The sequence below is a fragment of the Dendropsophus ebraccatus genome, chromosome 9, assembly GCF_027789765.1.
Source record: "Dendropsophus ebraccatus isolate aDenEbr1 chromosome 9, aDenEbr1.pat, whole genome shotgun sequence".
NCBI lineage: Eukaryota > Metazoa > Chordata > Amphibia > Anura > Hylidae > Dendropsophus > Dendropsophus ebraccatus.
The window spans coordinates 121,322,875-121,347,417 of NC_091462.1; the positions used below are offsets into that span (position 1 = coordinate 121,322,875).

The 24,543-nt window shown below is 46.5% G+C and overlaps 1 protein-coding gene across 1 annotated transcript in view; it reads right to left on the bottom strand.

The window, feature by feature from the left end:
• The window catches only part of SLC5A2 (solute carrier family 5 member 2), a 196,748-nt gene that overhangs the window by 127,834 nt on the left and 44,371 nt on the right, over nucleotides 1–24,543 (bottom strand). Inside the window, exons 2-5 of the mRNA XM_069984784.1 lie at nucleotides 17,458–17,529; nucleotides 12,825–12,929; nucleotides 11,926–11,985; nucleotides 11,724–11,828 (exon numbers count right to left, since the gene is read on the bottom strand). Coding sequence (XP_069840885.1) covers nucleotides 11,724–11,828; nucleotides 11,926–11,985; nucleotides 12,825–12,929; nucleotides 17,458–17,526 — 339 coding nt within the window. The 5' untranslated portion in view covers nucleotides 17,527–17,529. The remainder of the gene's footprint in view (nucleotides 1–11,723; nucleotides 11,829–11,925; nucleotides 11,986–12,824; nucleotides 12,930–17,457; nucleotides 17,530–24,543) is intronic.

A 24,543-nucleotide genomic window follows, 5' to 3' on the forward strand; every position in this document is an offset into this window, starting at 1 on the left:
ACTCAGTATAATATGGTCACCCAGCTTTCCCAACATCTTATACTCAGAATGATGGAGGTCACCCAGCTTTACCAGGATCTTGTACTCAGTATAATATGGTCACCCAGCTTTCCCATTATCTTATACTTAGTATGATGAAGGTCACCCAGCTTTCCCAGCATCTTATACTCAGAATGATGGAGGTCACCCAGCTTTACCAGGATCTTGTACTCAGTATAATATGGTCACCCAGCTTTCCCACCATCTTGTACTCAGTATAATATGGTCACCCAGCTTTCCCAGCATCTTATACTCAGAATAATGGAGGTCACCCAGCTTTCCCACCATCTTATACTCAGTATGATGGAGGTCACCCAGCTTTCCCACCATCTTATACTTAGAATAATGGAGGTCACCCAGCTTTCCCACCATCTTGTACTCAGTATAATATGGTCACCCAGCTTTCCCAGGATCTTGTAATCAGTATAATATGGTCACCCAGCTTTCCCAGCATCTTGTAGTCAGTATAATATGGTCACCCAGCTTTCACAGGATCTTGTACTCAGTATAATATGGTCACCCAGCTTTCCCAGCATCTTATACTCAGTATAATATGGTCACCCAGCTTTCCCAGCATCTTATACTCAGAATGATGGAGGTCACCCAGCTTTCCCACCATCTTATACTCAGTATGATGGAGGTCACCCAGCTTTCCCACCATCTTATACTCAGAATGATGGAGGTCACCCAGCTTTCCCAGCATCTTGTACTCAGTATAATATGGTCACCCAGCTTTCCCACCATCTTATACTTAGAATAATGGAGGTCACCCAGCTTTCCCACCATCTTGTACTCAGTATAATATGGTCACCCAGCTTTCCCACCATCTCTTACTCAGTATAATATGGTCACCCAGCTTTCCCACCATCTTGTACTCAGTATATGGAGGTCACCCAGCTTTCCCACCATCTTGTACCCAGTATAATATGGTCACCCAGCTTTCCCACCATCTTGTACTCAGTATAATATGGTCACCCAGCTTTCCCACCATCTTGTACTCAGTATAATATGGTCACCCAGCTTTCCCACCATCTTATACTCAGAAAGATGGAGGTCACCCAGCTTTCCCAGGATCTTGTACTCAGTATAATATGGTCACCCAGCTTTCCCAGCATCTTATACTCAGAATGATGGAGGTCACCCAGCTTTCCCAGGATCTTGTGCTCAGTATAATATGGTCACCCAGCTTTCCCAACATCTTATACTCAGAATGATGGAGGTCACCCAGCTTTACCAGGATCTTGTACTCAGTATAATATGGTCACCCAGCTTTCCCACCATCTTGTACTCAGTATAATATGGTCACCCAGCTTTCCCACCATCTTATACTTAGAATAATGGAGGTCACCCAGCTTTCCCACCATCTTGTACTCAGTATAATATGGTCACCCAGCTTTCCCACCATCTCTTACTCAGTATAATATGGTCACCCAGCTTTCCCACCATCTTGTACTCAGTATATGGAGGTCACCCAGCTTTCCCACCATCTTGTACCCAGTATAATATGGTCACCCAGCTTTCCCACCATCTTGTACTCAGTATAATATGGTCACCCAGCTTTCCCACCATCTTATACTTAGAATAATGGAGGTCACCCAGCTTTCCCACCATCTTGTACTCAGTATAATATGGTCACCCAGCTTTCCCACCATCTCTTACTCAGTATAATATGGTCACCCAGCTTTCCCACCATCTTGTACTCAGTATATGGAGGTCACCCAGCTTTCCCACCATCTTGTACCCAGTATAATATGGTCACCCAGCTTTCCCAGGATCTTATACTCAGTATAATATGGTCACCCAGCTTTCCCACCATCTTGTACTCAGTATAATATGGTCACCCAGCTTTCCTACCATCTTATACTTAGAATAATGGAGGTCACCCAGCTTTCCCACCATCTTGTACTCAGTATAATATGGTCACCCAGCTTTCCCACCATCTCTTACTCAGTATAATATGGTCACCCAGCTTTCCCACCATCTTGTACTCAGTATATGGAGGTCACCCAGCTTTCCCACCATCTTGTACCCAGTATAATATGGTCACCCAGCTTTCCCACCATCTTGTACTCAGTATAATATGGTCACCCAGCTTTCCCACCATCTTGTACTCAGTATAATATGGTCACCCAGCTTTCCCACCATCTTATACTCAGAAAGATGGAGGTCACCCAGCTTTCCCAGGATCTTGTACTCAGTATAATATGGTCACCCAGCTTTCCCAGCATCTTATACTCAGAATGATGGAGGTCACCCAGCTTTACCAGGATCTTGTGCTCAGTATAATATGGTCACCCAGCTTTCCCAACATCTTATACTCAGAATGATGGAGGTCACCCAGCTTTACCAGGATCTTGTACTCAGTATAATATGGTCACCCAGCTTTCCCACCATCTTGTACTCAGTATAATATGGTCACCCAGCTTTCCCACCATCTTATACTTAGAATAATGGAGGTCACCCAGCTTTCCCACCATCTTGTACTCAGTATAATATGGTCACCCAGCTTTCCCACCATCTCTTACTCAGTATAATATGGTCACCCAGCTTTCCCACCATCTTGTACTCAGTATATGGAGGTCACCCAGCTTTCCCACCATCTTGTACCCAGTATAATATGGTCACCCAGCTTTCCCACCATCTTGTACTCAGTATAATATGGTCACCCAGCTTTCCCACCATCTTGTACTCAGTATAATATGGTCACCCAGCTTTCCCACCATCTTATACTCAGAAAGATGGAGGTCACCCAGCTTTCCCAGGATCTTGTACTCAGTATAATATGGTCACCCAGCTTTCCCAGCATCTTATACTCAGAATGATGGAGGTCACCCAGCTTTACCAGGATCTTGTGCTCAGTATAATATGGTCACCCAGCTTTCCCAACATCTTATACTCAGAATGATGGAGGTCACCCAGCTTTACCAGGATCTTGTACTCAGTATAATATGGTCACCCAGCTTTCCCAACATCTTATACTCAGAATGATGGAGGTCACCCAGCTTTACCAGGATCTTGTACTCAGTATAATATGGTCACCCAGCTTTCCCATTATCTTATACTTAGTATGATGAAGGTCACCCAGCTTTCCCAGCATCTTATACTCAGAATGATGGAGGTCACCCAGCTTTACCAGGATCTTGTACTCAGTATAATATGGTCACCCAGCTTTCCCACCATCTTGTACTCAGTATAATATGGTCACCCAGCTTTCCCAGCATCTTATACTCAGAATAATGGAGGTCACCCAGCTTTCCCACCATCTTATACTCAGTATGATGGAGGTCACCCAGCTTTCCCACCATCTTATACTTAGAATAATGGAGGTCACCCAGCTTTCCCACCATCTTGTACTCAGTATAATATGGTCACCCAGCTTTCCCAGGATCTTGTAATCAGTATAATATGGTCACCCAGCTTTCCCAGCATCTTGTAGTCAGTATAATATGGTCACCCAGCTTTCACAGGATCTTGTACTCAGTATAATATGGTCACCCAGCTTTCCCAGCATCTTATACTCAGTATAATATGGTCACCCAGCTTTCCCAGCATCTTATACTCAGAATGATGGAGGTCACCCAGCTTTCCCACCATCTTATACTCAGTATGATGGAGGTCACCCAGCTTTCCCACCATCTTATACTCAGAATGATGGAGGTCACCCAGCTTTCCCAGCATCTTGTACTCAGTATAATATGGTCACCCAGCTTTCCCACCATCTTATACTCAGTGACTGGTAGCCTCAGGGAGCTGAACAGTAGCTCTATACTGTGCAGCTGAAAACCATATCATCACAACTGTGCCAATTGGTTCCCTTTAAGGAGCACTCCAGCCCTTACTACCCTCCTCACATCAGTGCAGGGAGGGTAGATGGTACCCCGGCCTGTACTTCTGCCAGCGGCGATGTTCCAACAATTCGGATAACGTCTCCAGCCCTGCTGGTCATTTGTGACAGGGAATTCCTACTGCTCTGTGTGAAGGGGCCAGAAGTCACCTTGTCAATGTAAGTCTATGGGACTATGGTTCCGTGTCAGTGCTGAGCCGTCCCATAGACTTATACAGGAAAGTGACTTCCGACCCCTTCACAGCGAGCAGGAGGAAATCCCTGGTCACAAATGACTGGAAGGGCCGAATGTGTTATCCAAAGTGTCAGAACATTGCCGCTGGAGGAAGTACAGGTCCGGGTGGCATCTACCTTCCTTTTGGGGAGCGTAATAATAAGTGAGGGCCAGAGTGGTCCTTGAATGATGGGCCGCTAGCCGGCTACTCATGGGCCACTGCTGTGTGCTTGCCCCCCAGGCTAAAATTTGCCAGCCAGCCCCTGCTATCTATCTATCTCCTATTTATCTATCTATCTATCTATCTATCTATCTATCTATCTATCTATCTATCTATCTCCTATTTATCTATCTATCTATCTATCTATCTATCTATCTCCTATCTATCTATCTCCTATCTATCTATCTATCTATCTATCTATCTCCTATCTATCTATCTATCTCCTATCTATCTCTTATCTATCTATCTATCTATCTCCTATCTATCTATCTCCTATCTATCTATCTCCTATCTATCTATCTATCTATCTCCTATCTATCTATCTATCTCCTATCTATCTATCTCCTATCTATCTATCTATCTATCTCCTATCTATCTATCTATCTCCTATCTATCTATCTATCTATCTATCTCCTATCTATCTATCTCCTATCTATCTCTTATCTATCTATCTATCTCCTATCTATCTATCTATCTATCTATCTATCTATCTATCTATCTATCTCCTATCTATCTATCTCCTATCTATCTATCTATCTATCTATCTATCTCCTATCTATCTATCTCCTATCTATCTATCTATCTATCTCCTATCTATCTATCTATCTATCTATCTATCTATCTATCTATCTATCTCCTATCTATCTATCTATCTATCTATCTATCTATCTATCTATCTCCTATCTATCTATCTCCTATCTATCTATCTATCTATCTATCTATCTATCTATCTATCTCCTATCTATCTATCTCCTATCTATCTATCTATCTATCTATCTATCTATCTATCTATCTATCTCCTATCTATCTATCTCCTATCTATCTATCTCCTATCTATCTATCTATCTATCTATCTATCTATCTATCTATCTATCTATCTCCTATCTATCTATCTCCTATCTATCTATCTATCTATCTATCTCCTATCTATCTCCTATCTATCTATCTATCTATCTATCTATCTATCTATCTATCTATCTATCTATCTCCTATCTATCTCCTATCTATCTATCTTCTATCTATCTATCTATCTATCTATCTCCTATCCTATCTATCTCCTATCTATCTATCTATCTCCTATCTATCTATCTCCTATCTATCTATCTATCTCCTATCTATCTATCTCCTATCTATCTATCTCCTATCTATCTATCTCCTATCTATCTATCTATCTCCTATCTATCTATCTATCTCCTATCTATCTATCTATCTATCTATCTATCTATCTATCTATCTATCTATCTATCTATCTCCTATCTATCTATCTATCTATCTCCTATCTATCTATCTCCTATCTATCTCCTATCTATCTATCTATCTATCTATCTATCTATCTATCTATCTATCTCCTATCTATCTATCTATCTATCTATCTATCTATCTATCTATCTCCTATCTATCTATCTCCTATCTATCTATCTATCTATCTATCTATCTATCTATCTATCTATCTCCTATCTATCTATCTATCTATCTATCTATCTCCTATCTATCTATCTATCTCCTATCTATCTATCTCCTATCTATCTCCTATCTATCTATCTATCTATCTATCTATCTATCTATCTATCTATCTATCTCCTATCTATCTATCTATCTATCTATCTATCTATCTATCTATCTCCTATCTATCTATCTCCTATCTATCTATCTATCTATCTATCTATCTATCTATCTATCTCCTATCTATCTCCTATCTATCTATCTATCTATCTATCTATCTCCTATCTATCTATCTATCTCCTATCTATCTATCTCCTATCTATCTATCTATCTATCTCCTATCTATCTATCTCTTATCTATCTATCTCCTATCTCCTATCTATCTATATATCTCCTATCTATCTCCTATCTATCTATCTATCTATCTATCTATCTATCTATCTCCTATCTATCTATCTATCTATCTATCTATCTATCTATCTCCTATCTATCTATCTATCTATCTATCTATCTATCTTCTATCTATCTCCTATCTATCTCCTATCTATCTATCTCCTATCTATCTATCTATCTATCTATCTATCTATCTATCTATCTCCTATCCATCTCCTATCTATCTATCTATCTATCTATCTATCTATCTATCTATCTATCTATCTATCTATCTATCTCCTATCTATCTATCTATCTATCTCCTATCTATCTATCTCCTATCTATCTATCTATCTATCTATCTATCTCCTATCTATCTATCTATCTATCTATCTATCTATCTATCTATCTATCTATCTATCTCATATCTATCTATCTATCTATCTATCTCCTATCTATCTATCTATCTATCTATCTCCTATCTATCTATCTATCTATCTATCTATCTATCTCCTATCTATCTCCTATCTATCTATCTATCTCCTATCTATCTCCTATCTATCTATCTCCTATCTATCTATCTATCTCCTATCTATCTATCTCCTATCTATCTATCTCCTATCTATCTATCTCCTATCTATCTCCTATCTATCTATCTATCTATCTATCTATCTATCTATCTCCTATCTATCTATCTCCTATCTATCTCCTATCTATCTCCTATCTATCTCCTATCTATCTATCTATCTATCTCCTATCTATCTATCTATCTATCTATCTATCTATCTATCTATCTATCTCCTATCTATCTATCTATCTCCTATCTATCTATCTATCTATCTATCTCGGTATACCTGATCACAAGTGGCATATGTCTGCAGGGGGGCATACCTGGCTACAAGGGGCATATTTGGCTCCAGGAGTTATATATCACTATGAGGGGCACACAAGGCTGCAGGTGACATATCTGACTACAGTGTATATACCTCACTATGAGGGGCACACAAGGCTGCAGGTGACATATCTGACTATAAGTGACATACCGTTCTACAGGGGCCGTTGTATCTGACCACAGGAGCATACTTGGTTGCATGGGGCACGTTTGTCTACAAGAAGCATTGCCTCTAGCAACAGGGGGCATATCTGGTCAGAAGAAGCATTATTAATGGCTACAGGGGGCATTGTTTAACACTAGAGAAGGTACTATATCTGGCTACAGGGGGCATTATTACTGAGTACATGGGGCATTGCTATTGAGGAAGGGGGCATTATTATTTGACATTACTTGAGCATTATTACTGGGTCCTACAGATTAGTCACATTGTTATGGGGGCTCTGATCTGGGAATCCACTGCTGACAGAAGACACCTCGTGTGAGTCACTGGATGTAATAGCACTTTATCACTTATGACATTTATAATAATTATTTTCATTACCAGCCATGTATGTCATTCAGACAGGAAGGGGCGGGGGCAGGAGGTGACACTTCCACTGGTAATATATCAAGGAAGATAAGTTATATGTGGGCTGCTGAGGTTTGAGTGCCAGGGCTGATTTTAAGTCCCAGTCCGGCCCTGGCTGTAGAGTCAAAAGGGTTAACTGTGTTATTCGATGTGTTGTATGCTGATTAGTCACAGGTGCTCTTTCTGCTTATCCTATCCTTCTTCTCTCTCACCCACGCTCAGCCCCACCACTCACAGGAGAGTTTAGATTTACCCTGTAGGAGGAGTTACACTGGTGGCGAAAGTGACTCAGTCTTAGACAAGTTTTCAGAGTGAGACTAGTTCCTGCAGAAGGGACAGGGACCAGAGATAGTAGAGAGAGATTTTCTTTATGCAAGCCACTACCACAGTTATGCAGTGCTAAGCTCCACTTTGGGGAGAGAAGCCACATAGGATCACCCTAGCCCACGCCAGGAACCTTTTAAAACCATGCAGGGCAGTCTCCTGAAGCAAGAGGAACCGGCACCAGTAGGACAAAGCTACCAGAATAGATCTACATATCCTACTGCGCAGCGCAGGACAACTACACCCAGATAACAGACAACTGGGGCTTGTGCTATCCACCTGGTATGGGTTCTATGCAACTAGGGGGCAGAAGGCAGTCAGACTAGAGTCTATACATGAGTACGAGGATCACTTATTTTTTCTCATCCCTTATGGGCGCCATGGGGCGGCTCCTGTTAGGAAACCACCAAATCCACCATATTAAGTGGCCCTGTAAGTCAGTGTAATGACAAGGGATAAACCTTCCCGGAGGGATATCTGGCTAGTCCTGTGTTTGAGACTCTTCAATGAGGCTCCACGGGCTCCTCTTTTGCATAATCATGTTTCCCAGGGGGCAATGCACCTAGGACTTCACTGCATTGAGCGCTTTCATTAGCAGCCGGCAGTGTTGTCGTTTGGCTGGTCTCCCTGAGATCAGTGATCTGTTTCTCTTAAAGGCAGCTATATAACAGCTATACTTACTGTATCCAGGTCCAGTCTCCTGAAGGCAGCTATATAACAGCTATACTTACTGTATCCAGGTCCAGTCTCCTGAAGGCTGCTATATAACAGCTATACTTACTGTATCCAGGCCCAGTCTCCTGCTATATAACAGCTATACTTACTGTATCCAGGTCCAGTCTCCTGACTACTATATACCAGCTCTACTTACTGTATCCAGGTCCAGTCTCCTGAAGGCAGCTATATAACAGCTCTACTTACTGTATCCAGGTCCAGTCTCCTGAAGGCTGCTATATGACAGCTATACTTACTGTATCCAGGTCCAGTCTCCTGAAGGCAGCTATATAACAGCTATACTTACTGTATCCACGTCCAGTCTCCTGAAGGCTGCTATATAACAGCTATACTTACTGTATCCAGGTCCAGTCTCCTGAAGGCAGCTATATAACAGCTATACTTACTGTATCCAGGCCCAGTCTCCTGCTATATAACAGCTATACTTACTGTATCCAGGTCCAGTCTCCTGACTACTATATACCAGCTCTACTTACTGTATCCAGGTCCAGTCTCCTGAAGGCTGCTATATAACAGCTATACTTACTGTATCCAGGTCCAGTCTCCTGACTACTATATACCAGCTCTACTTACTGTATCCAGGTCCAGTCTCCTGAAGGCTGCTATATAACAGCTATACTTACTGTATCCAGGTCCAGTCTCCTGAAGGCAGCTATATAACAGCTATACTTACTGTATCCAGGTCCAGTCTCCTGAAGGCAGCTATATAACAGCTATACTTACTGTATCCAGGTCCAGTCTCCTGCTATATAACAGCTATACCTACTGTATCCAGGTCCAGTCTCCTGAAGGCCGCTATATAACAGCTATACTTACTGTATCCAGGTCCAGTCTCCTGAAGGCAGCTATATAACAGCTATACTTACTGTATCCAGGTCCAGTCTCCTGCTATATACCAGCTATACTTACTGTATCCAGGTCCAGTCTCCTGCTATATACCAGCTATACTTACTGTATCCAGGTCCAGTCTCCTGAAGACCGCTATATAACAGCTATACTTACTGTATCCAGGTCCAGTCTCCTGAAGGCAGCTATATAACAGCTATACTTACTGTATCCAGGTCCAGTCTCCTGAAGGCTGCTATATACCAGCTATACTTACTGTATCCAGGTCCAGTCTCCTGAAGGCAGCTATATAACAGCTCTACTTACTGTATTCAGGTCCAGTCTCCTTAAGGCAGCTATATACCAGCTATACTTACTGTATCCAGGTCCAGTCTCCTGAAGGCCGCTATATAACAGCTATACTTACTGTTTCCAGGTCCAGTCTCCTGAAGGCCGCTATATAACAACTATACTTACTGTATCCAGGTCCAGTCTCCTGCTATATAACGGCTATACTTACTGTATCCAGGTCCAGTCTCCTGCTATATAACAGCTATACTTACTGTATCCAGGTCCAGTCTCCTGCTATATAACGGCTATACTTACTGTATCCAGGTCCAGTCTCCTGAAGGCAGCTATATAACAGCTATACTTACTGTATCCAGGTCCAGTCTCCTGAAGGCAGCTATATAACAGCTATACTTACTGTATCCAGGTCCAGTCTCCTGAAGGCAGCTATATAACAGCTATACTTACTGTATCCAGGTCCAGTCTCCTGAAGGCAGCTATATACCAGCTATACTTACTGTATCCAGGTCCAGTCTCCTGAAGGCTGCTATAAAACAGCTATATACTTACTGTATCCAGGTCCAGTCTCCTGACTGCTATATAACAGCTATACTTACTGTATCCAGGTCCAGTCTCCTGAAGGCCGCTATATAACAGCTATACTTACTGTATCCAGGTCCAGTCTCCTGAAGGCCGCTATATAACAGCTATACTTACTGTATCCAGGCCCAGTCTCCTGCTATATACCAGCTATACTTACTGTATCCAGGCCCAGTCTCCTGCTATATACCAGCTATACTTACTGTATCCAGGCCCAGTCTCCTGCTATATACCAGCTATACTTACTGTATCCAGGCCCAGTCTCCTGCTATATACCAGCTATACTTACTGTATCCAGGTCCAGTCTCCTGCTATATAACAGCTATACTTACTGTATCCAGGTCCAGTCTCCTGCTATATAACAGCTATACTTACTGTATCCAGGTGTCAGAAAACAGGAAGTGCTGTGTTCTCCATGATAAGAAAAAAAATATAAATTTAAATTGGAGGGCTCACCGACGACCACATCACACACACACACTGATAGTTAGCCGTGGATGCTGTGTGATTCCCCTCCCCCGCCATCTGTGGTTGGCAGTGTGATTTGTCTTACAGTCTGTCTTTCTGTCCAATGATAATGTAGAGGAGAGAAGGTTTCCTGGTGTATTTTCCACGTCTCATAGAGGATATATTGTGTTTGGAGTGTATAGCTGAGAGGCTTTGATAGTGGCGTAATGCGGCGACTTTGGCGTGTTAGATGCAGCCAGGCATGCGCCCCCTGCTGTCCTAGTTGCATCCAGAGGTCTCGGCATCATTTCCAGTAGTGTCATTGTGGACTTGGTGACCTCCAAGGGGTTGGATTTTGGTTTCCAAGAAACAAGCATTTTTCTCCCATAGACTTTAATGGGATTCAATATTCAATTGAATAGTCGAGTATTTCTGTATACACAACCCGATATTCAAAAATTCGAGTATTTCACTCATCTCTAATGTTTTTCAAGACCTGCAACGTTATTCAGTAAAGTCTTCTATTTTTGTACTAATTGCACAGGACTCTCATCTACCTGGACACTGCCCATAGGAGCATAAGCTTATTGTACCCTAGCAGAGTGCAGCTCTGGAGGTACTGACTGCAGGAACCTATGTAATATCACTGAGACCCAGAAGCATAAGCTTATTGTACCCTAGCGGAGTGCAGCTCTGGAGGTGCTGACTGCAGGAACCTATGTAATATCACTGAGACCCAGGAGCATAAGCTTATTGTACCCTAGCGGAGTGCAGCTCTGGAGGTGCTGACTGCAGGAACCTATGTAATATCACTGAGACCCAGGAGCATAAGCTTATTGTACCCTAGCAGAGTGCAGCTCTGGAGGTGCTGACTGCAGGAACCTATGTAATATCACTGAGGGGACTCACTGAGATTTTAGTGAATATGTACATGGCCAGAGACAGCACAGACAGGTAGAGCTGGATCCTCTCCCCTCCGAAACGCTTCTTCAGATACTCGGGCATGGTCATCACCTGCAGAGTAGACAGAGACATCATCCTGTGGTTATTAATCCATCCTGGGGATTCCTGTTGCCTTTAGAAACTCCACAAATGGATGGGATCTTCTCACCTCAGCTGTCAGATAAACTGGAACGAAAATCCATCCCATCAGCAACACCACAAAGAGAGCCTGTAAGCAAGAAGAGAGTGATGAGCCCAGCCCAAGTCCTGGTGAGCCCAGCCCAAGTCCCGGTGAGCCCAGCCCAAGTCCCGGTGAGCCCAGCCCAAGTCCTGGTGAGCCCAGCCCAAGTCCCGGTGAGCCCAGCCCAAGTCCCGGTGAGCCCAGCCCAAGTCCCGGTGAGCCCAGCCCAAGTCCCGGTGAGCCCAGCCCAAGTCCCGGTGAGCCCAGCCCAAGTCCCGGTGAGCCCAGCCCAAGTCCCGGTGAGCCCAGCCCAAGTCCCGGTGAGCCCAGCCCAAGTCCCGGTGAGCCCAGCCCAAGTCCCGGTGAGCCCAGCCCAAGTCCCGGTGAGCCCAGCCCAAGTCCCGGTGAGCTCAGCCCAAGTCCCGGTGAGCCCAGCCCAAGTCCCGGTGAGCCCAGCCCAAGTCCCGGTGAGCCCCCCCAATGTCATGGAGCCATCTCTTCTGGGTGCCGACAAGAATGTGGCCTTGGGTAAAGAGGAAGCGTGGATCAGGGGCCAAGGCTTATATGTGCCCCCTGTGGAGGTAAGATAGGACCGGCAATGGGGCAGAAGGCAGAACATTGATATAGAGCCATATGTAGACTATGTCAGTGGCAGGGGGGCTTCTCCTAGCACCATATCATCGAGGGACCCTCAGCTAGACTTTATCCTTGGTTTCTCTCTGAAGGATAGTATAAAGATAGTTAAACATAGAGGGGATCTCCATCTATCTAGGAGTCTCCCATATTAAGAGAAGACAAGGAGCCCTGGTGACCCCTCAAGGCTAAAGTGTGCCCCTACATTTTATCGCCTGCTACTAGGTGAAGCCTGGCTCTCTTTCTGTGCTTACGTTCCATTCGAATCCAGCAACAGCGATGCCGCTGGCCGCCCCGGTGCCAGCCAGTCCGACAAAGTGACCGCTGCCAATGTTACTGGCAAACAGAGAGGCTCCAACCTGCAAAAGACATTTAGAATCATTATTGGCGGCCATGTTGTGGAGCAGACCTGCTATGTTTCCATGTCTGATAGGTCAGGGATCTGAGGGTGGGGGAGGTGTAGCCTACTCACTGACCATGAACATAACTCTCCATATTGAGGATCGGGATCACATCTCTGTGCTGAGGATTGGGATCACCTCTCTGTGATGAGGATTGGGATCACCTCTCTGTAATAAGGATTGGGATCACCTCTCTGTGCTGAGGATCGGGATCACCTCTCTGTAATAAGGATTGGGATCACCTATCTGTGCTGAGGATCGGGATCACCTCTCTGTGCTGAGGATCGGGATCACCTCTCTGTAATAAGGATCGGGATCACCTCTCTGTGCTGAGGATTGGGATCACCTCTCTGTGATGAGGATTGGGATCACCTCTCTGTGCTGAGGATTGGGATCACCTCTCTGTAATAAGGATCGGGATCACCTCTCTGTGCTGAGGATTGGGATCACCTCTCTGTGCTGAGGATCGGGATCACCTCTCTGTAATAAGGATTGGGATCACCTCTCTGTGCTGAGGATTGGGATCACCTCTCTGTAATAAGGATCGGGATCACCTCTCTGTGCTGAGGATCGGGATCACCTCTCTGTAATAAGGATCGGGATCACCTCTCTGTGCTGAGGATCGGGATCACCTCTCTGTAATAAGGATCGGGATCACCTCTCTGTGCTGAGGATTGGGATCACCTCTCTGTGCTGAGGATCGGGATCACCTCTGTGCTGAGGATCGGGATCACCTCTCTGTAATAAGGATCGGGATCACCTCTCTGTAATAAGGATCGGGATCACCTCTCTGTGCTGAGGATTGGGATCACCTCTCTGTGCTGAGGATCGGGATCACCTCTCTGTGCTGAGGATCGGGATCACCTCTCTGTGCTGAGGATCGGGATCACCTCTCTGTAATAAGGATTGGGATCACCTCTCTGTGCTGAGGATTGGGATCACCTCTCTGTAATAAGGATTGGGATCACCTCTCTGTAATAAGGACTGGGATCACCTCTCTGTGCTGAGGATTGGGATCACCTCTCTGTAATAAGGATTGGGATCACCTCTCTGTGCTGAGGATTGGGATCACGTCTCTGTAATAAGGATCGGGATCACCTCTCTGTAATAAGGATTGGGATCACCTCTCTGTAATAAGGATCGGGATCACCTCTCTGTGCTGAGGATTGGGATCACCTCTCTGTAATAAGGATTGGGATCACCTCTCTGTAATAAGGATTGGGATCACCTCTCTGTAATAAGGATTGGGATCACCTCTCTGTGATGAGGATTGGGATCACCTCTCTGTAATAAGGATTGGGATCACCTCTCTGTGCTGAGGATTGGGATCACCTCTCTGTAATAAGGATTGGGATCACCTCTCTGTGCTGAGGATTGGGATCACCTCTCTGTAATAAGGATTGGGATCACCTCTCTGTAATAAGGATTGGGATCACCTCTCTGTGACAAGGGTTGGGATCACCTCTCTGTAATAAGGATTGGGATCACCTCTCTGTGCTGAGGTTCGGGATCACCTCTCTGTGCTGAGGATTGGGATCACCTATCTGTGCTGAGGATTGGGATCACCTTTCTGTGCTGAGGATCGGGATCACCTCTCTGTAATAAGGATTGGGATCACCTCTCTGTGATGAGGATTGGGATCACCTCTCTGTGCTGAGGTTCGGGATCACCTCTCTGTGCTGAGGATTGGGATCACCTCTCTGTGCTGAGGATTGGGATCACCTCTCTGTGCTGAGGATCGGGATCACCTCTCTGTGCTGAGGATTGGGATCACCTCTCTGTAATAAGGATCGGGATCACCTCTCTGTAATAAGGATTGGGATCACCTCTCTGTGATGAGGATTGGGATCACCTCTCTGTGCTGAGGATTGGGATCACCTCTCTGTAATAAGGATTGGGATCACCTCTCTGTGCTGAGGATCGGGATCACCTCTCTGTGCTGAGGATCGGGATCACCTCTCTGTAATAAGGATCGGGATCACCTCTCTGTAATAAGGATTGGGATCACCTCTCTGTAATAAGGATTGGGATCACCTCTCTGTGCTGAAGATTGGGATCACCTCTCTGTGATGAGGATTGGGATCACCTCTCTGTAATAAGGATTGGGATCACCTCTCTGTGATGAGGATTGGGATCACCTCTCTGTAATAAGGATTGGGATCACCTCTCTGTGACGAGGGTTGGGATCACCTCTCTGTAATAAGGATCGGGATCACCTCTCTGTAATAAGGATTGGGATCACCTCTCTGTGATGAGGATTGGGATCACCTCTCTGTGCTGAGGATTGGGATCACCTATCTGTGCTGAGGATTGGGATCACCTATCTGTGCTGAGGATTGGGATCACCTCTCTGTAATAAGGATTGGGATCACCTCTCTGTGCTGAGGATTGGGATCACCTCTCTGTAATAAGGATCGGGATCACCTCTCTGTAATAAGGATTGGGATCACCTCTCTGTGCTGAAGATTGGGATCACCTCTCTGTGCTGAAGATTGGGATCACCTCTCTGTGATGAGGATTGGGATCACCTCTCTGTGATGAGGATCGGGATCACCTCTCTGTAATAAGGATCGGGATCACCTCTCTGTAATAAGGATTGGGATCACCTCTCTGTGATGAGGATTGGGATCACCTCTCTGTGATGAGGATCGGGATCACCTCACTGTGCTGAGGATCGGGATCACATCTCTGTGCTGAGGATTGGGATCACCTCTCTGTGATGAGGATTGGGATCACCTCTCTGTAATAAGGATTGGGATCACCTCTCTGTGATGAGGATTGGGATCACCTCTCTGTAATAAGGATCGGGATCACCTCTCTGTGCTGAGGATTGGGATCACCTCTCTGTAATAAGGATTGGGATCACCTCTCTGTAATAAGGATCGGGATCACCTCTCTGTAATAAGGATTGGGATCACCTATCTGTGCTGAGGATTGGGATCACCTCTCTGTGATGAGGATTGGGATCACCTCTCTGTAATAAGGATTGGGATCACCTCTCTGTGCTGAGGATTGGGATCACCTCTCTGTGCTGAGGATTGGGATCACCTATCTGTGCTGAGGATTGGGATCACCTCTCTGTAATAAGGATTGGGATCACCTCTCTGTGCTGAGGATTGGGATCACCTCTCTGTAATAAGGATTGGGATCACCTCTCTGTGCTGAAGATTGGGATCACCTCTCTGTGATGAGGATTGGGATCACCTCTCTGTAATAAGGATCGGGATCACCTCTCTGTAATAAGGATTGGGATCACCTCTCTGTGCTGAGGATTGGGATCACCTCTCTGTGCTGAGGATTGGGATCACCTCTTTGTGCTGAGGATCGGGATCACCTCTCTGTGCTGAGGATTGGGATCACCTCTCTGTGATGAGGATTGGGATCACCTCTCTGTGCTGAGGATTGGGATCACCTCTTTGTGCTGAGGATCGGGATCACCTCTCTGTGCTGAGGATTGGGATCACCTCTCTGTGATGAGGATTGGGATCACCTCTCTGTGCTGAGGATTGGGATCACCTCTCTGTGATGAGGATTGGGATCACCTCTCTGTGCTGAGGATTGGGATCACCTCTCTGTGCTGAGGATTGGGATCACCTCTCTGTGCTGAGGATCGGGATCACCTCTCTGTGATGAGGATTGGGATCACCTCTCTGTGATGAGGATTGGGATCACCTCTCTGTGATGAGGATTGGGATCACCTCTCTGTAATAAGGATTGGGATCACCTCTCTGTGCTGAGGATCGGGATCACCTCTCTGTGATGAGGATTGGGATCACCTCTCTGTAATAAGGATCGGGATCACCTCTCTGTGCTGAGGATCGGGATCACCTCTCTGTGATGAGGATTGGGATCACCTCTCTGTGATGAGGATTGGGATCACCTCTCTGTGATGAGGATCGGGATCACCTCTCTCTAATAAGGATTGGGATCACCTCTCTGTGATGAGGATTGGGATCACCTCTCTGTAATAAGGATTGGGATCACCTCTCTGTGATGAGGATTGGGATCACCTCTCTGTGATGAGGATCGGGATCACCTCTCTGTGCTGAGGATTGGGATCACCTCTCTGTGCTGAGGATTGGGATCACCTCTCTGTGATGAGGATCGGGATCACCTCTCTGTGATGAGGATCGGGATCACCTCTCTGTGATGAGGATTGGGATCACCTCTCTGTAATAAGGATTGGGATCACCTCTCTGTGCTGAGGATCGGGATCACCTCTCTGTGATGAGGATTGGGATCACCTCTCTGTGATGAGGATTGGGATCACCTCTCTGTGATGAGGATCGGGATCACCTCTCTGTAATAAGGATTGGGATCACCTCTCTGTGATGAGGATTGGGATCACCTCTCTGTAATAAGGATTGGGATCACCTCTCTGTCCTGAGGATCGGGATCACCTCTCTGTGCTGAGGATCGGGATCACCTCTCTCTCATGAGGATCAGAATCACGTTGTTATATAGAAGTTACATATATGAAACTTACTGGAAACCAGGACATGTCTCTCCCGGCCAGGAAGTAGCCCCCAGCCGTATCACGATTTGCACGACGCATAGACTGAAATGAAATAACAAAACTTTAGGTTCTGTCACATTATAGGAGATAACAATTACAACTAGATTCGCATTTCCAGGGAAATACATAGTGCTTGAAAAGAGCGCCCCTTTACCAGTGACCTCCAGAGCGCCCCTTTACCGGTGACCTCCAGAGCGCCCCATTACCGGTGACCTCCAGAGCGCCCCTTTACCAGTGACCTCCAGAGCGCCCCTTTACCAGTGACCTCCAGAGCGCCCCTTTACCAGTGACCTCCAGAGCGCCCCTTTACCAGTCACCTCCAGAGCGCCCCATTACCAGTCACCTCCAGAGCGCCCCTTTACCAGTGACCTCCAGAGCGCCCCTTTACCAGTCACCTCCAGAGCGCCCCATTACCAGTCACCTCCAGAGCGCCCCTTTACCGGTGACCTCCAGAGCGCCCCTTTACCAGTGACCTCCAGAGCGCCCCTTTACCAGTGACCTCCAGAGCGCTCCTTTACCAGTGACCTCCAGAGCGCCCCTTTACCAGTGACTTCCAGAGTGCCCCTTTACCAGTGACCTCCAGAGCGCCCCTTTACCAGTGACCCCCAGAGCGCCCCTTTACCAGTCACCTCCAGAGCGCCCCATTACCAGTCACCTCCAGAGCGCCCCTTTACCAGTGACCTCCAGAGCGCTGCTTTACCAGTGACTTCCAGAGCGCCCCTTTACCAGTGACCTCCAGAGCGCCCCATTACCAGTGACCTCCAGAGCGCCCCTTTACCAGTGACCTCCAGAGCGCCCCATTACCAGTGACCTCCAGAGCTCCCCTTTACCAGTGACCTCCAGAGCGCCCCATTACCAGTGACCTCCAGAGCGCCCCTTTACCAGTCACCTCCAGAGCGCCCCATTACCAGTCACCTCCAGAGCGCCCCTTTACCGGTGACCTCCAGAGCGCCCCTTTACCAGTGACCTCCAGAGCGCCCCTTTACCAGTGACCTCCAGAGCGCCCCTTTACCAGTGACTCCCAGAGCGCCCCTTTACCAGTGACTCCCAGAGCGCCCCTTTACCAGTCACCTCCAGAGCGCCCCTTTACCAGTGACTTCCAGAGCGCCCCTTTACCAGTCACCTCCAGAGCGCCCCTTTACCAGTGACCTCCAGAGCGCCCCTTTACCAGTCACCTCCAGAGCGCCCCTTTACCGGTGACCTCCAGAGCGCCCCTTTACCAGTGACCTCCAGAGCGCCCCTTTACCGGTGACCTCCAGAGCGCCCCTTTACCAGTCACCTCCACAGCGCCCCTTTACCAGTGACCTACAGAGTGCCCCTTTACCGGTGACCTCCAGAGCGCCCCTTTACCGGTGACTTCCAGAGCGCCCCTTTACCAGTGACCTCCAGAGCGCCCCTTTACCAGTCACCTCCACAGCGCCCCTTTACCAGTGACCTACAGAGTGCCCCTTTACCGGTGACCTCCAGAGCGCCCCTTTACCGGTGACTTCCAGAGCGCCCCTTTACCAGTGACCTCCAGAGCGCCCCTTTACCAGTGACTTACAGAGCGCCCCTTTACCAGTGACTTCCAGAGCGCCCCTTTACCAGTGACTTACAGAGCGCCCCTTTACCAGTGACCTCCAGAGCGCCCCTTTACCAGTGACCTCCCACAGCGCCCCTTTACCAGTGACTTCCAGAGCGCCCCTTTACCAGTGACCTCCAGAGCGCCCCTTTACCAGTGACTTCCAGAGCGCCCCTTTACCAGTGACCTCCAGAGCGCCCCTTTACCAGTGACTTCCTTTTAAGAGAAACTTTAATCCTGGGTGCCGTCTCTTTAAGAGCAACTTGGCTCCCGTCCCTTTAAGAGCGACCTGGGTCCCTTTAAGAGCAACCTGGGTCCCTTTAAGAGCGAAATATGTCCCTTTAAGAGCGACCTGGCTCCCATTAAGAGCCAAATGGGTCCCTTTAAGAGCGACCTGGGTCCCTTCGCTCTTAAAGGGACCCAGGTCGCTTTTAAAGGGACCCATTTTGCTCTTAAAAGGGACGTATTTTGCTCTTAAAGGGACCTATTTTGCTTTTAAAGGGACCTATTTCGCTCTTAAAGGGACCCATTTTGCTCTTAAAAGGGATGTATTTTGCTCTTAAAGGGACCCAGGTCACTCTTAAAGGGACATATTTCGCTCTTAAAGGGACCCATTTTGCTCTTAAAGGGACCCAGGTCGCTCTTAAAGGGACCCAGGTCGCTCTTAAAGGGATCTATTTTGCTTTTAAAGGGACATATTTCGCTCTTAAAGGGACCCAGGTCACTCTTAAAGGGACCCAGGTCGCTCTTAAAGGGACCCAGGTCGCTCTTAAAGGGACCAATTTCATGCTTAAAGGGACCCATTTTGCTCTTAAACGGACCCAGGTCGCTCTTAAAGTTACATATTTCGCTCTTAAAGGGACCCAGGTCGCTCTTAAAGGGCCCCAGATTGCTCTTAAAAGGACCCATTTTGCTCTTAAAGGGACGTATTTTGCTCTTAAAGGGACTCATTTTGCTCTTAAAGGGACATATTTCGCTGTTAAAGGGAACCAGGTCACTCTTAAAGGGGCCCATTTCGCTCTTAAAGGGACCCAGGTTGCTCTTAAAGAGACCCAGGTCGCTCTTAAAGGGACCAATTTCACGCTTAAAGGGACCCATTTCGCTCTTAAAGGGACCCAGGTCGCTCTTAAAGGGACAAATTTCGCTCTTAAAGGGACCCAGGTCGCTCTTAAAGGGACCCAGGTCGCTCTTAACCCTTTAAGGACGTGGCCCATTTTCGTTTTTACGTTTTAGGTTTTTCCTCCTTGTGCATAAAAGGTTATAGCACTTGCATTTTTCCACCTAGAAACCCACATGAGCCCTTATTTTTTGCGTCACTAATTGTACTTTGCAATGACAGGCTGAATTTTTGCATAAAGTCACTGCGAAACCAGAAAAAAATTCGAAGTGTGGTGAAATTGAAAAAAAAAACGCATTTCTTTTATTTGGGGGAAATGTGTTTTTACGCCATTCACCCTGGGGTAAAACTGACTTGTTATGCATGTTCCTCAAGTCGTTACGATTAAAACGATATATAACATGTATAACTTATATTGTATCTGATGGCCTGTAAAAAATTCAAACCGTTGTTACCAAATATACGTCCCTTACAATCGCTCCATTCCCGGCTTATAGCGCTTTTATCCTTTGGTCTATGGGGCTGTGCGAGGTGTCATTTTTTGCGCCATGATGTGATCTTTCTATCGGTACCTTGATTGCCCATATACGTCTTTTTGATCGCTTTTTATTACATTTTTTCTGGATTTGATGCGACCAAAAATGCGCAATTTTGCACTTTGGGATTTTTTTGCGCTGACGCCGTTTACCGTACGAGATCAGGAATGTGATTAATTAATAGTTCGGGCGATTACGCACGCGGCGATAGCAAACATGTTTATTTATTTATTTGTTTACTTTTATTTAAAACCTGGGAAAAGGGGGGTGATTCAGACTTTTATTAGGGGAGGGGGCTTTTTACTATTAACAACACTTTATTTATTTTTTTTACACATATACTAGAAGCCCCCCTAGGGTTAGGGTTATTCCCCCCTGGGGTTAGGGTTATTCCCCCCTGGGGTTAGGGTTATTCCCCCCTGGGGTTAGGGTTATTCCCCCTGGGGGACTTCTAGTATATACACTGTGATCTCTCATTGAGATCTCTGCAGCATAGATATGCTGCAGAGATCCATGAGATCGGCACTCGTTTGCTTTCGGCTGCTGCAGCCGGAAGTAAACGAGTGCCGAGCCGAGGACGGCGCCATCTTGGACGCGTCCCCGGCCGGCATCAGTAACGGAGATCGCTCCTCCGGGACAAGGTCCCGGAGGAGTGATCTCCCCCACTAGACACCAGGGAAACGTTGCCTCCGGTAATCGGAGGCAGCTGTCAATTTTGACAGCTGCCTCTGATTAGCTAATTAGCGGGCACGGCGATCAGACCGTGCCCGCTAATAGCAGCGGTCCCGGGCTACTCGCGGCACCCGGGATCGCGGCACTTCAAAGCGGGGCCGCCGCGCGGCCCCGCTTTGAAGTGCAAGTGCGGACATATGACGTACCGGTACGTCATATGTCCTTAAGAGGTTAAAGGGACCCAAGTCTCTCTTAAAGGGACCAATTTCACGCCTAAAGGGACCCAGGTCGCTCTTAAAGGGACCCCGGGTGCTCTTAAAGGGACATATTTCGCTCTTAAAGGGACCCATTTTGCTCTTAAAGGGACCCAGGTCTCTCTTAAAGGGACCCAGGTCGCTCTTAAAGGGATCTATTTTGCTTTTAAAGGGACATATTTCGCTCTTAAAGGGACCCAGGTCACTCTTAAAGGGACCCAGGTCGCTCTTAAAGGGACCCAGGTCGCTCTTAAAGGGACCAATTTCATGCTTAAAGGGACCCATTTTGCTCTTAAACGGACCCAGGTCGCTCTTAAAAGGACCCAGGTCGCTCTTAAAGTTACATATTTCGCTCTTAAAGGGACCCAGGTCGCTCTTAAAGGGCCCCAGATTGCTCTTAAAAGGACCCATTTTGCTCTTAAAGAGACCCAGGTCGCTCTTAAAGGGACCAATTTCACGCTTAAAGGGACCCATTTCGCTCTTAAAGGGACCCAGGTCGCTCTTAAAGGGACAAATTTCGCTCTTAAAGGGACCCAGGTCGCTCTTAAAGGGACCCCGGGTGCTCTTAAAGGGACATATTTCGCTCTTAAAGGGACCCAGGTCGCTCTTAAAGGGACCCAAGTCTCTCTTAAAGGGACCAATTTCACGCCTAAAGGGACCCATTAAGCTCTTAAAGGGACCCAGGTCGCTCTTAAAAGGGACCCATTTCGCTCTTAAAGGGACCCAGGTCACTCTTAAAGGGACATATTTCGCTCTTAAAGGGACCCATTTTGCTCTTAAAGGGACCAGGTCGCTCTTAAAGGGACATATTTCGCTGTTAAAGGGACCCATTTCGCTCTTAAAGGGACCCAGGTTGCTCTTAAAAGGACCCATTTTGCTCTTAAAGGGACATATTTTGCTCTTAAAGGGAACCAGGTTCAGGGAAGAAACAGAGTGCTGCACCTCACACCTATGGCTGATACTAGTGCCGCTTGGCTAAATAAAAAACACATCAGAATTTTGTGTATGAATTGATCAAGCCATACTGCCCCATGTACCTCGTGCCGGTATCTGATACACATGGGTCCCTACACTAAGTCCACACCGTGCCAGTCAGTGGCCACCAACCCCGCAGGCGCGCACAGCCAGGGAACGGGGGCCATGGGACGGCCCTGCGACCCCCATGCCACAGGACCAGACCCAAAGACACCACACCAGAACCCGGCCAGCACCGCCGGCGGAGAAGGTCGCCCCAAGCTTTGGTGTCAGCCATGGGTGCGATGTGCAGCCATCTCTGTCTTTGTGGCTTGTGCATATTTGATGTATTCTGTCCCTTTTTTCATTGTGGCTAGCACTCGTGCTTTGTAAGACCCATGTGATCCAAATTAGCAGGAAGCACCTGTGTACATAAGGGGAGGATCTCCTAGTATTCTCCCATTCTACCTGCAGAGGAATGGAGAGAGGTTGTTCACACTTGTGTTGCTTGGCGTCCACTTTTTCCGCCGGTGGCGCCTGCGGGGTTCGGGGGGCCCTTTAGGGTCTGGTCCTGTGACAATGGGGTTGCAGGGCCATTCCGTGGCCCCCCTTCTCTGCTTGCGCACGTTTTGCGGGGATTGTGGTCGCTGACTGGCCCAGTGATGTGTTTTGGTTAGGGACTCATGTGTATCAGGAGACCTGCACGTGGTACATGAGGCAATATGGTTTGGCCAAATTATATACTAACTTCTGATGTTGGTTTCAAATGTAGCTGAATAGGCTTTCGTGTCAGCCATGGGTGCGATGTGCAGCCATTCCTGTCTTTTTGGCTTTCGCTGTTAAAGGGACCCAGGTCGCTCTTAAAGGGACATATTTCGCTCTTAAAGGGACCCATTTCGCTCTTAAAGGGACCCAGGTCGCTCTTAAAGGGACATATTTTGTTTTTAACCCTTTAAGGACCGTGCTAACTTTCGTTTTTGCGTTTTCGTTTTTTCCTCCTTGTGTATATAAGACCATACATAGCACTTGCATTTTACACCTACAGACCCACATGAGCCCTTATTTTTTGCGTCACTAATTGTACTTCGCAATGACAGGCTGAATTTTTCCATAAAATATGCTGCGAAACCAGAAAAAAATTATATGCGCAGTGAAATTGAAAAAAAAAAAACGCAATTATTTTTCTTTGGGGGGGCTTCATTTTTACGCCGTGTGTCCTATGGAAAAACTTAGTTGTTATATATGTTCCTCAAGTCGTTACGATTACAACGATATATAACATGTATAACTTTTATTGTATCTGATGGCCGGTAAGAAATTTAAACCATTGTTCCTGAATACACGTTCCTTACAATCGCTCCATTCCCGGCTTATAGCGCTTTTATCCTTTGGTCTATGGGGCTTTTTATTCCATTTTTTCTGGATTTGATGCGACCAAAAATGCGCAATTTTGCACTTTGGGATTTTTTTGCGCTGACGCAGTTTACCGTGCGAGATCAGGAATGTGATTAATTAATAGTTCGGGCAATTACGCACGCGGTGATAAAAAACATGTTTATTTATTTATTTATTTATTTTTATTTGTAAAATGGGAAAAGGGGGGTGATTCAGACTTTTATTAGTGGAGGGGATTTTTTATTAATAAAAACACTTTTTATAACTTTCCCTTACAGTAATATGAAGCCCCCTGGGGGACTTCTATATACACAGCACTGATCCCCCTGGGGGACTTGTATATACACAGCACTGATCCCCCTGGGGGACTTGTATATACACAGCACTGATCCCCCTGGGGGACTTGTATATACACAGCACTGATCCCCCTGGGGGCTCCTATATACACAGCACTGATCCCCCTGGGGGACTTGTATATACACAGCACTGATCCCCCTGGGGGACTTGTATATACACAGCACTGATCCCCCTGGGGGACTTCTATATACACAGCACTGATCCCCCTGG